The sequence below is a fragment of the Chiloscyllium plagiosum genome, unplaced genomic scaffold (genome assembly GCF_037043375.1).
Source record: "Chiloscyllium plagiosum isolate Xiang-an unplaced genomic scaffold, Cpla_swu_hap1 HiC_scaffold_44, whole genome shotgun sequence".
Taxonomy (NCBI): Eukaryota; Metazoa; Chordata; class Chondrichthyes; order Orectolobiformes; family Hemiscylliidae; genus Chiloscyllium; species Chiloscyllium plagiosum.
Window position 1 is genome coordinate 10,741,390 of NW_028270182.1, and position 12,378 is coordinate 10,753,767.

At 42.3% G+C, this 12,378-nt stretch overlaps 1 protein-coding gene across 2 annotated transcripts in view; it reads left to right on the forward strand.

Moving 5' to 3' along the window:
• The window catches only part of epoa (erythropoietin a), a 64,627-nt gene that overhangs the window by 37,557 nt on the left and 14,692 nt on the right, over window positions 1–12,378 (forward strand). For both annotated transcript variants that reach the window (XM_043683548.2, XM_043683549.2), the window contains exon 4: window positions 10,041–10,205. In XM_043683548.2, coding sequence (XP_043539483.1) covers window positions 10,041–10,205 — 165 coding nt within the window. The remainder of the gene's footprint in view (window positions 1–10,040; window positions 10,206–12,378) is intronic.

Genomic DNA, 12,378 nt, shown 5'->3' on the forward strand with positions numbered 1-12,378 from the left:
ATAAGAACAGATGACCGAATATTTCTTTAAAAGATGCAAATGTTGATATTTGGAAGCATTTTTATAAGGAATACAAAATTCATGGATGTATAGCATGCAATTAGCAAGGCAAAATGCATGTTGGTCTTTATTGCAAAGGTATTGGAGTGTAAGATCAAGGAAGCTTTGCTTCAGAGCTTTGGTGAGACCACACCTGGAATGATTTGTGCTGTATTAGTCTACACGTCAAAGGAAGGATATATCTATATTTGAGCCAATGCCCCAAAGGTTCATTTGGATTGGTTCTGGGTTGTCCTGTGATGAGAAATTGAGTAAATTGAGCCTTTACAGTTTGGAAGTTAGAAACATGATAAGAGATAGTAGAAAAATATGGAAGATTCTGAAGGGTTTGACATGGAAGATACTGAGAGGTTGTTTCCATTGTTCAGGGAATTTAGAATGCAGAAGCATGCTCTCTCAGTAAAAGGGGAACAATTGTTTAAGACTGAGATGAGGAGGAATTTTATTACACATAGAGTTGTGAACCTTTGGATTCTGTGTCCCAGAGGGTTGTAAATGCTCCACCGTTGAACACATTTAAGGCTGAGAGTGAAAAATGTTTGGTCTCTCAGTGAATCAAGGAAATGTGGAGTCAGCAGTAGAGTTAGGGTCAATGATCGGCCATGATTATCTTGATGACAAAGCAAGGTAGAGGAGGGCTGAATGCTCTACTTCTACTCCAATTCCTTATGCTCTTAACACAATATTAGAGCAATTGATCGAAAGCTTAGTCAACAAAGTAGGTTTTAGTGACATTCTTAAAATAGGAGACAGAGATGGAGTTCTGGGAGGGAATTTCAGAGCTTAGTACTCCAGGTAGCTGAAGGCATGGCCACCAATGGTAGAATGACTAAAATTGGGCAATGCCCAAGGGCCAGAATGTGGGGAGCATAGAGATCCAGAAGGGTCATAGGCCTGGAGAAGATTACAGAGATAGAGAGGTGTGAAGTTTGCTGGCATTAGATAACATGTATGAGAATTTTAAAATTGAGGCACTGTTTAGATGGGAGCCAGTGCAGCAAGCATAGGGGTTGAGAGGTGAAGAGGAGTAAAGACATAGGTAACAGACTTTTGGATAACTTCAAGTCCATGCAGACTCTGGAAGGTCGTCCAGGCATAATTTGGAATACCCAGTTCAAGAAGTGACAAAGGCATGGCTGAGGGTTTCAGCAGCAGTGAAGTTGAATGATGTTAGAGAAATGGAAGCGGGTGGTCGGCGTGATGGCCCAAATAATGTGATTGTCAGCTCAGGACACCATCTTGTGAACTGTCTGGTTTGGTCTCAGCCTATTAGCAATGATGGATTCAATCTCAAGAGTGACATGATTTGTAGCAAGGATTAAAGATAGCTTTGGTCTTCCCAATGTCTAATAGGAGAACATTTCTGACCGTACACTCCTTGATGTTGAATTAACAGACTGATAGTTGAGCAACAGTGCGGCGTCAAGAGCTGAGTGTCATCAGCATACATTGGAAAATGAAAATGTTGCTTTCAGATGAAGTGACTGAGGAGCTACTTGTTGGTGAGAAATAGATGGGACCAATGATAAATCCTTGGGGAAGTACCAGTAAGAGGAGGATTAGAAGCAACTGCAAGTGCTTCTCTGGGCATGATTAGGTAGATAAGAATGGAACTGGGTGAGGACAGTCCCACCCAGCTAACCAGTAATAGAGACAATCAAAGTGGATTGTACAATGGTATCAAAGCCTACTGACAGGTTGAGAAGGATGAAGAAGGACAGTCTAATTTGGTCACAAGCCATTTGGTACTGTAGCAAGAGTGGAAACTTAATTGGAAGAATTCAAGCATGGCGTTTCTGGAAACATGAGAACAGACTTGGAAGGTGATCAGAACCTTCAAGCGCTATTCAACTGTTCTGTATTTGAAATTGCATCCTAATCTTTGTCTGACTGGTCAGCACTTAGTAGTCAGACCAGTCATAAAATGAATAATGTAATTTACACTGAATGTGAGATAGATTTTAATACAAGATGGCTGGTGTTGGAGGATTTAAATCAACAATATCACTTTCAAACTTCTCACCATCTTCTCTAATTTTATGACTTGATTTATGTCTATGTCATCAAAATGAGGTCACTATGGGAAATGTTTTGGAAACATTGTTCTAATCTGTACCTAGTATCTATATCTGACACCAGATGTGTACCTTGATGTTAGGTTTGGTATTGTGCCATAATGTGACACCATCACATTGAGTCATTTCAGTATCATCTTTTTTAAACGATAGTGAATTCACCAGAAGGTATTTTGATGTTGTTTTAGTTGAATAACATCAGACTTGTGGAAACTTGGCTATGGCTTAAATTCACCACAATTATATCAAAATTTAAAGGGCTAAGTTATAAGGAGAAGTTGCATAAGATTGGTTTGTACTTCCAATTTATTGGAAGCCTTAAAAATTGCAAAACACTTGGCAAGTTCGATGAAGGAAACTGGTACCTTTGGCGAAATCAATAACAAGGGAGATTATCTTAAATTAAAACAAGGCAATAGCAAAATCACTTTTTCATATAAAGGATAGTGAAAATGTAGAACACTGTTTCCTCAAAATATTATGAATGTTGTGGTGATTTGGGAGAAATTAGGGGTCAATTTTTAACTTTCAAGGTGAGGATCGACAGGATTTTGTTAGGTTGCAAGTTAATTCCAGATCAGGGTGATCATTTAACTGAATGGCTGAACAACCTTTAGGGATTGAATAGCATCCTGCTGTTCTTTTGCCCAGTTTGTGGAGTGAAGATTCTGAGATTATGTATACCTATTAATATTTTAAAGGTAAATAGGATGTAGGACAAACCATTGAGCCTGTGTCAATGGCAGATCAATGTAAGCAAAGGTAAAATAGTCACTTGGTAGACATAATTTCCAATTGGACAGCATTTGCTGAACAATCTCAAATCTACAAGTTACATGAACAACCAGTTTAAGATGTTCTGTCAGGCTCACAATGCGGCTTATTCACACTTGTGAGAAGCAACGTATTTTATGTAGAATTAAAGAACATATTCAGGCATTGTGTCTTTTAAAAGTGAAACAAAAGCATGGGAGTCAATTGCTCCCTGTGCATTCTCCACAGTAACACCTCAACTAGACTTGCCAACCAACCAATTAAAATGACTTAATTGCATTTCTCGAGATTAAGAAAGGGATTGATAAAGCTTCAGGTTTATTGTTCACAAAGATAAAAGGTTTAAATACCACAAGACGAGTTGGGAGCCAGGAGGGACATCAGGTGAAAGTTTTTGGCCAATAGGAAGAGATTGTCATGAGGAACATTGAATCAGGACCTATGATCAAGAAAACTTAAGGAATTTGAGGAGAAGAGGGTATTTTTTGAATGGGATGTGGGCATCTTTGTGCAGTGATTGTTCACCATTTCTAAGTGCCCTTAAACTGAGCAGCTTACTAGGCCATTTGAGAAGACATTCAACTATGTCACTATGGGTCTAGAGTCACATATTGGCCAGACTGGGTGAGAACTGCAGATTTCCGTCCCTTATTGGGATTGTATTATAGACCCCTGAATAGTCAGAGAGAAATTGAGAAACAAATTTGTAAGAAGATCTCAGTTATGTGTAAGAATAATAGAATAGTTATGGTAAGGAATTTTAACTTTACAAACATAGAGTGAGACTGCCATAGTATTAAGGGTTTAGATGGAGAGGAATTTGTTAAGTGTGTACAAGAAAATTTTCTGATTCAGTATGTGGATGTACCTACTAGAGAAGGTGCAAAACTTGACCTACTCTTAGGAAATAAGGCAGGGCAGGTGACTGAGGTGTCAGTGAGGGAGCACTTTGGGGCCTGCGACCATAATTCTATTAGTTTTAAAATAGTGATGGAAAAGGATAGACCAGATCTAAAAGTTGAACATCTAAATAGAAGGAAGGCCAATTTTGACAGTATTAGGCAAGAACTTTCAAATGCTGATTGGGGGCAAATGTTCGCAGGTAAAGGTATGGCTGGAAAATGGGAAGCCTTCAGAAATGAGATAACGAGAGTCCAGAGACAATATATTCCTGTCAGGGTGAAAGGAAAGGCTGATAGGTATAGGGAATGCTGGATGACTAAAGAAATTGAGGTTTTCCTTAAGAAAAAGAAGGAAGCATATGTCAGGTATAGACAGGATAGATCAAGTGAATCCTCAGAAGAGTATAAAGGCAGTAGGAGTATACTTAAGAGGTAAATCAGGAGGACAAAAAGGGAACATGAGATAGTTTTGGCAAAAAGAATTAAGGAGAATCCAAAGGGTTTTCACAAATACATTAAGGACAAAATGGTAACTCAGGAGAGAATAGGGCCCCTCAAAAATCAACAAGGCGGCCTTTGTGTGGAGCCGCAGAAAATGAGGGACATACTAAATGAGTATTTTGCATCAGTATTTACTGTGGAAAAGGACATGGAAGATATAGAATGTCGGCAAATAGATGGTGACATCTTGAAAAATGTCCATATTGTAGAGGCAGAAGTGCTGGAAGTCTTGAAACGCACAAAAGTGGATAAATTCCCCAGGACCTGATCATGTATACCCTAGAACTCTGTGGGAAGCTAGGGAAGTGATTGCTGGGCCTCTTACTGAAATATTTTTATCATCGATAGTCGCAGGTGAGGTGCCGGAAGACTGGAGGTTGGCTAACATAGTGCCACTTTTTAAGAAGGGTGGTAAGGACAAGCCAGGGAACATTAGACCAGTGAGCCTGACGTCGGTGGTAGGCAAGTTGTTGGAGGGAATCCTGAGGGACAGGATGAACATTTATTTGGAAAAGCAAGGACTGTTTAAGGATAGTCAACATGGCTTTGTGCGTGGGAAATTATGTCTCACAACCTTGATTGAGTTTTTTGAAGAAGTAACAAAGAGGATTGATGAGGGCAGAGCGGTAGATGTGATCTAAATGGACTTCAGTGAGGCGTTCGACAAGGTTCCCCATGGGAGACTGTTTAGCAAGTTTGGATCTCACAGAATACAGGGAGAACTAGCCATTTGAATACAGAACTGGCTCAAAGGTAGAGGACAGAGAGTGGCAGTGGAGGGTTGTTTTTCAGACTGGAGGTCTGTGAACTAGTGGAGTGCCACAAGGATCAGTGCTGGGTCCTCTGCTTTTCGTCATTTATATAAATGATTTGGCTGTGAGCATAAGTGGTATAGTTAGTAAGTTTGCAGATGACACCAAAATTGGAAGTGTAGTGGACAGCAAAGAGGGTTATCTCGGATTACAATGGGATCTTGATCAAATGGGCTGATGGGCTGAGAAGTGGCAGATGGAATTTAATTCCAATTAATGCGAGGTGCTGCATTTTTGGAAAGCAAATCTTAGCAGGACGTAGACACTTAATGGTAAGGTCCTAGGGACAAACAGACCTTGGAGTGGAGCGTCGGAGGCTGACCTTATAGAGGTTTACAAAATTATGAGGGGCATGGATAGGATAAATAGACAAAGTCTTTTCCCTGGGGTCAGGGAGTCCAGAACTAGAGGGCATAGGTTTAGGGTGAGAGGGGAAAGATACAAAAGAGACCTAAGGGGCAACTTTTTCACACAGAGGGTGGTACGTGTATGGAATGAGCTGCCAGGGGATGTGGTGGAAGCTGGTACAATTGCAACATTTAATAGGCATTTGGATGGGTATATGAATAGGAAGGGTTTGGAGGGATATGGGCTGGGTGCTGGCAGGTGGGACTAGATTGGGTTGGGATATCTGGTCGGCATGGACGGGTTGGACTGAAGGGTCTGTTTCCATGCTGTACATCTCTATGACTCTATGAGTGCAGGTTCATAGCTCCTTGAATGTAGAGTCACAAGTAGATAGGATAGTGAAGAAGGCATTTGGTATGCTTTCCTTTATTGGTCAGAGTAATGAGTACAGGAGATGGGAGGTCATGTTGTGGCTGTACAGGACATTGTTTAGGCCACTTCTGGAATATTGCGTGCAATTCTGATCTCCTTCATATCGGAAAGATGTTGTGAAACTTGAAAGGGTTCAGAAAAGATTTACAAGGATGTTGCCAGGGTTGGAGAATTTGAGTATAGGGAGAGGCTGAACAGGCTGGGGCTCTTTTCCCTGGAGTGTCGGAGGCTAAAGGGTGACCTTATAGAGGATAGGATAGGGTAAATAGGCAAAGTCTTTTCCCTGGGGTGGGGGAGTTCAGAACTAGAGGGCATAGGTTTAGGGTTAGAGAGGAAAGCTATAAAAGAGACCTAATGGGCAACATTTTCACTCAGAGGGTGGTATGTGTATGGAATGAGCTGCCAGAGGATGTGGTGGAGGCTGGTACAATTGCAACATTTAAAAGGCTTTTGGAGGCTATATGAATAGGAAGGTTTTGGAGGGATATGGGCCGGGTACTGGCAGCTGGGACTCGATTTGGTTGGGATATCTGGTTGGCATGGACAGGCTGGACTGAAAGGTCTGTTTCCGTGCTGTACATCTCTACGACTTCATGACTGTATAAAGGACATTAATTAAACCAGACAGTTTTTTTAATGACAGTCATTGTTAGTTTCATGTCATCATCAGAGACTAGATTCAGTTCCAGTTGAAAATAAATTCCACCAACTGCTCTGTACTCCATAGTTTTCACCTGGACTCCCAGGATTACTAATGTTTACACATTGCTAACATTTACACTATGCCTCAAACTCCTCTAAAGGTGTGCAAAGGAGGAAAGTAGGTATAGGGTGAGTGGTTTAAGTGTGTCGTCTGTGTAACTATTCAATGTGGGTAATTGATAAGCTGATTAACAAGTTTAAAATGGTTGGTCAATGTAATTTTATGTCTGGTGGTATATTCTGCTACTGAGGTCCAGCTGTGAGCATCTTGTGTTCCTGCTGAAGCCTCATCATATAATTATTGTGCTGTCTTGGGTCAGTTAGACCAGAATTGTCTTGGACAGTTTGCCAGGTCAATTAGAGGTTAGGTGCTTTTCTTCAAAGAAAACGGTGATTCCTAATTTAAAGTTAGGTTTTGGTCTGGTGTGTGTTTTTTTGCATTAATAAACCTCAACAAACAACTGGTTTACTTTCTTAAGTATTTTGACTGACGCAGAAGCGACCAATGTTTCAAAGTGACCCTTTTTCAGAAACTGAATATCTTTCTATCAGGTATATAATTTTGCATTGGGGAGGGGTTGGTTGGCTCACTTGGCTCGATGGCTGGCTTACGATGTAGAGTAATGCCAATAGCATGATATGGTGTCCCTCCGGTCTCTCTAATGGGAAACCAGTCCAATGTTCTATTAAGACTATGGCAATATAACCTTATGATTCCAACATCCAACACCAATCTTCTACCTGCTGTGATTTGTTTTTAATTATTTAATGTGGGTGTCACAGGCAAGGCCAGAATTTATTACCCATTCCTGGAATTCAGTCATTTGTTTGGCCATTTCAGATGATTACTGTAAGCCTGGAGTCAGGTGTAGGCCAGACCAGGTCAGATTGGCTGGTTTCCTTCCCTAAAGGACATGTTGTAAAAACCTGTTTGTTACACAAATTGGTGTTAGTTTTTGTAGTGATTGTAACAAGGTCAGCCAACTGGACCTCAGAATATGAGTTCCCTGACTGGACTTGATCAACAGCCCCAATCAGGGAGACCTGACTGACATAAAAGGATGAATATCAAGGAGACTGGGCCCCAGACTCCGCCCTCAGACCCCACCCCTCCAACTGTAACAAGGACAGAACGCCCCTGGTGCTCACCTTCCACCCTACCAATCTTTGCATAAACCAAATCATCCGCCGACATTTCCGCCACCTCCAAACAGACTCCACCACCGGGAATATATTTCCCTCCCCACCCCTTTCCGCCTTCCGCAAGGACCGTTCCCTCCGTGACTACCTGGTCAAGTCCACACCCCCCTACAACCCACTCTCCCATCCTGGCACTTTCCCCTACCACCGCAGGAACTGTAAAACCTGCGCCCACACCTCCTCCCTCACCTCTATCCAAGGCACTAAAGAAGCCTTCCACATCCATCAAAGTTTTACTTGCACATCCACTAATATCATTTATTACATCCGTTGCTCCCAATGCGGTCTCCTCTACACTGGGGAGACTGGGCACCTCGTAGCAGAGCGCTTTAGGGAACATCTCCGGGACACCCGCACCAATCAACTACACCGCCCCATGGCCCAACATTTCAACTCCCCCTCCCACTCTGCCGAGGACATGGAGGTCCTGAGCCTCCTTCACCGCCGCTCCCTCACCACCAGAGGAAGAACGCCTCATCTTCCGCCTCGGAACACTTCAATCCCAGGGCATCAATGTGGACTTCAACAGTTTCCTCATTTCCCCTTCCCCCACCTCACCCTAGTTCCAAACTTCCAGCTCAGCATTGTCCCCATGACTTGTCCGGACTTGTCCTACCTGCCTATCTCCTTTTCCACCTATCCACTCCACCCTCTCCTCCCTGACCTATCACCTTCATCCCCTCCCCCACTCACCCATTGTACTCTATGCTACTTTCTTCCCACCCCCACCCTCCTCTAGCTTATCTCTCCACGCTTCAGGCTCACTGCCTTTATTCCTGATGAAGGGCTTTTGCCCGAAACGTCGATTTCGAAGCGCCTTGGATGCTGCCTGAACTGCTGTGCTCTTCCAGCACCACTAATCCAGAATCTGGTTTCCAGCATCTGCAATCATTGTTTTTACCCAGAATACCTGGCTAACTGAGAGGCAGTGCTATTGTCAAAGGCTATGCATTTGTAAATAAAGGGTGACTGGTGATTGGCTGCTGGCTGTGAAGGCTGATTTCAGTTTTGTGGTCACAGTTAGTGAGGCTAGCTTTCAAATCCAAATTTTACTTGTACTGATTGAATTTAAACTGCACCAGCAGCCATGGTGGGATTTAAACCTGTTTCCCAGCGTATAGGCATACTCATTCAACAACATTACTATTATCTCCTGCCGCCCCAACCCAATATATACAGCGAAAGCAGCAGGAGATCACAACTGTGCAGGTAGGGCAAGATGCCAAGTCGTAAGTAGCATCTTAAAATAATAGATTTAAAAATAATTCAAAGTGAAGATCAAATTAGCTTCAGGACATAACCAACAGAATTTCTTATCTACAGCAATTCGACTTTAATCTGCCTTTAAAAGGACAGGCCACATCTCTGCTTTAGCAGCAGAATGTCGCATTGTCCATGACAATGTTACAATATTCCTGTCATGATTGATCAGTTTAACCTCTCACCTCTGAGTAAGAAAGCTCAAATCCCACTCCAAGAATTGGATTTATAATCTAATTTGAAAGCCTCATGCAGTATTGTCAGAATGTCACATTGCCAGAGAGCTATTTTACAGAAAAAGGCATTGCCTAAAGAGCTGTTGACCCTCTCAGCTGGATGTAAAAGGCTCACAGCACTATTCCAAAGAAGATATGAGAGTGCATTTGAATCCTGGCCAATATTTATCCTCACAACCCAATTATTTTAAAACAATAGCTGAACTAATCATGGTTAAGTCTAATTTATTGGATCTCACTCTGCACAAATTGGTTACTGGATTTTTTTACTGCATGACAATATGAAAACTCAGTACTTCAAAAGTACTTTACTGCTGTAAAGTGCTTTGAGATATCCAGAAGTCTAGGTACATAAATGCAGGTTATTCATTTTCAAGGACACAACTACCTGTAGTTGTGGTAGCTTGCAAAGCTCATTGGTAACATTGAAAGGTTGAGTTAGTAAGGTATATGGTATTTGTTTTGCAGCATATTATGGACTACTTTATAAGTACTCCTGGTATGTCAAACTAGGCAAAAGGACTAATTGGGTGCTCTAGGTAAGGAGGGGACTCAAAGAGAGGGAGGATCAGAATATTTGTTGGCCCCCTGATTTTCAGTCTGCTTGTTAAAAGGGATTTTTCCATAGGTCTGCATTTTCCATTGGAAGACAACCTCCTCCTAGTGCTGTGCCTTAGAATAATGAGGGCTAACATTCTGTGATGATGGTCTGCTCCATTAACCCTTGTGTTTCCCCAGTCAGGAACGAAAGCTGAGGAGGTTCAGACGGGCCTCAAGCTGCTCGCAGTTGCAGTCCAGAAGGCCCAGAATATGACAGTCAACAGCAACATGCTATATCTAATAGAGAGAAGCTACAGTAATATCCGAAGCATCACGCAGATGGTGAGGAGTTTGAGTACCCCGGTAAGTGGTGCACATTAATTTATGAGACAAGTCAGAGAATTGAAGGTGGGGTTTTGGCACTCTTTATTGTGAAGTGGGCAGGTGGGGTACACTGAGGGTTGGGGTTGATGGTAATCTTTACTAGTATCCATCTTCCTTCTTTGTAGTTTCCATCCTTCCCCGATCTGTATTCAAGACAATTAGCTCCTGCCTGCTACAGTGCACAGGATAGTAGGAATCCCTTCTGAGCTTTTCCTTCCCTGGGAAAAGTGAGACTTTTAGCAATGGAGGCCATCACCTATGAGCCAATGTTGCCCTCATATTGTGTCCACTGACACAAAGCAAGCTGCGAATGCTTCAGATATTGATTGGTAATGGAAATTTTCCTGGCCTGATGATACCAAGACAACCTGTGATGTTTGCCTCTAAGAGATCAGTCCTTTTTTGGTATGGTAATGTTTAATAAGGCAAGTTTAATCATTGATCTCCAAGTAAAAGATTCCCTAGGGGTTAGCGGACGTAACATGGGAGCGAGCAACTTGGATCGCAAACAGCTGTGCTAAACTTAAATAAGGGTAATGACATAGGGATGAGGGCAAAGTGGGCTGGAGGACTGGTAAAAGAAACTTAGCAGAAAAGATAGTTGCGTAACAATGGCAGACATTTAAGAAAATAGTTAGATTAGATTCCCACAGTATGGAAACAGGCCCTTCAGCTCAACAAGTCCACACCAACCCTCTGAAGAGTAACCAACCCAGACCCATTCCCCTATCCTATATTTACCCCTAACTAATGCACCTAACACTATGGGGCAATTTAGCATGGCTAATTCACCTAACCTGCACATCTTTGGACTGTGGGAGGAAACCAGAGCACCTGGAGAAAACCCATGCAGACAAGGTGACAATGTGCAAACTCCACACAGACAGTCACCTGAGGCTGGAATCGAACCTAGATCCCTGGTGCTAACCGCTGAGCCACCGTGCCCCCCCACAACAAAGATATATCCCAGTGACAAAGAAGGATACTAGGAAGTCTTTCACAAAGGATAAACCAATCATGACTAAACAAGTAAGTTCAAATTCAAAGAAAAAATACGATGTGGCAAAGATTAGTGGTAAACCTGAGTTATTACGAAAAGTTTAACACCCAGCAAAAGATGAATAAGAAACAAATAAACAAGAGAAAAAGTAAACCAAAGAAAACTTGCAAATAGAATAAAAATAGACAGTATGAGCTTGTAATGAGTACATCCACGACAAAACAGCCCTCTTGATTGGTTGCGGATGTGGTGCCAATCAGTCTCTCCAACAGTAGCAGCAGTGATGCATCCAGATAGAATGCTTTCTATGGTGCATCTATAAAAATTAATAAGAGTCTTTATTGACATGCCAAATTTATTTAGGAGAAAGTGAGGACCGCAGATGCTGGAGATCAGAGTCGAAGAGTGTGGTGCTGGAAAAGCTCAGCCGGTCAGGCAGCATCCGAGGGGCAGGAAAATCGACGTTGCAGGCATAAGCCCTTCATCAGGAATGAGGCCAAATTGATTTAGCCTCCTGAGGAAATAGAAGCGTTGTTGTGCTTTATTGACCATAGTGTCAATGTGGGTGGACCAGGACAGATGGTTGGTGATCATCACCGCTAAGAACTTGGCTCTTTAGATCATCTCCACCTCAGCACCATTGATGTAGACAGGAGGTTGCCCTCTATCTTGCTTACTGAAGTCAATCAGATCAGCCATGACCTCACTGTATGATGCAGAAGATTCAATAGGCCAAATGGCCTACTTCTTTGCCTATGTCTAATGGTTTGTGGACAAGTGAACTTTAAAATCCAAAAGCTGTTGGCCTCAGATTAGCAACTTGCATTACCAGAAGACACTAGCCAATGTCAAGGCCTGTGATAGAGCGCCCCATTCCTTGCTCACCTGTCAGCTCTTAAGTGAGCTGATTGGTAGGCGATCAGGTGAGTTACCTCACCGATAGGTTGGAATTGTTAGTCATGACTTAATGCACTTACCCCCCACACAATGGAGAAAAGAGAAAGCCCCATGCCTATTTAGTGTTCAGTTTGAGAGTGAGAAACATGGATTGGAAACAAAAGTGAGAAATATAAGTAAGGGTAATTAAACATGGATAAGGGCTGAGTTGGCCGTGTGAAATGGGAAAGGAATTCAGCAGAAAAGAAAATTTGA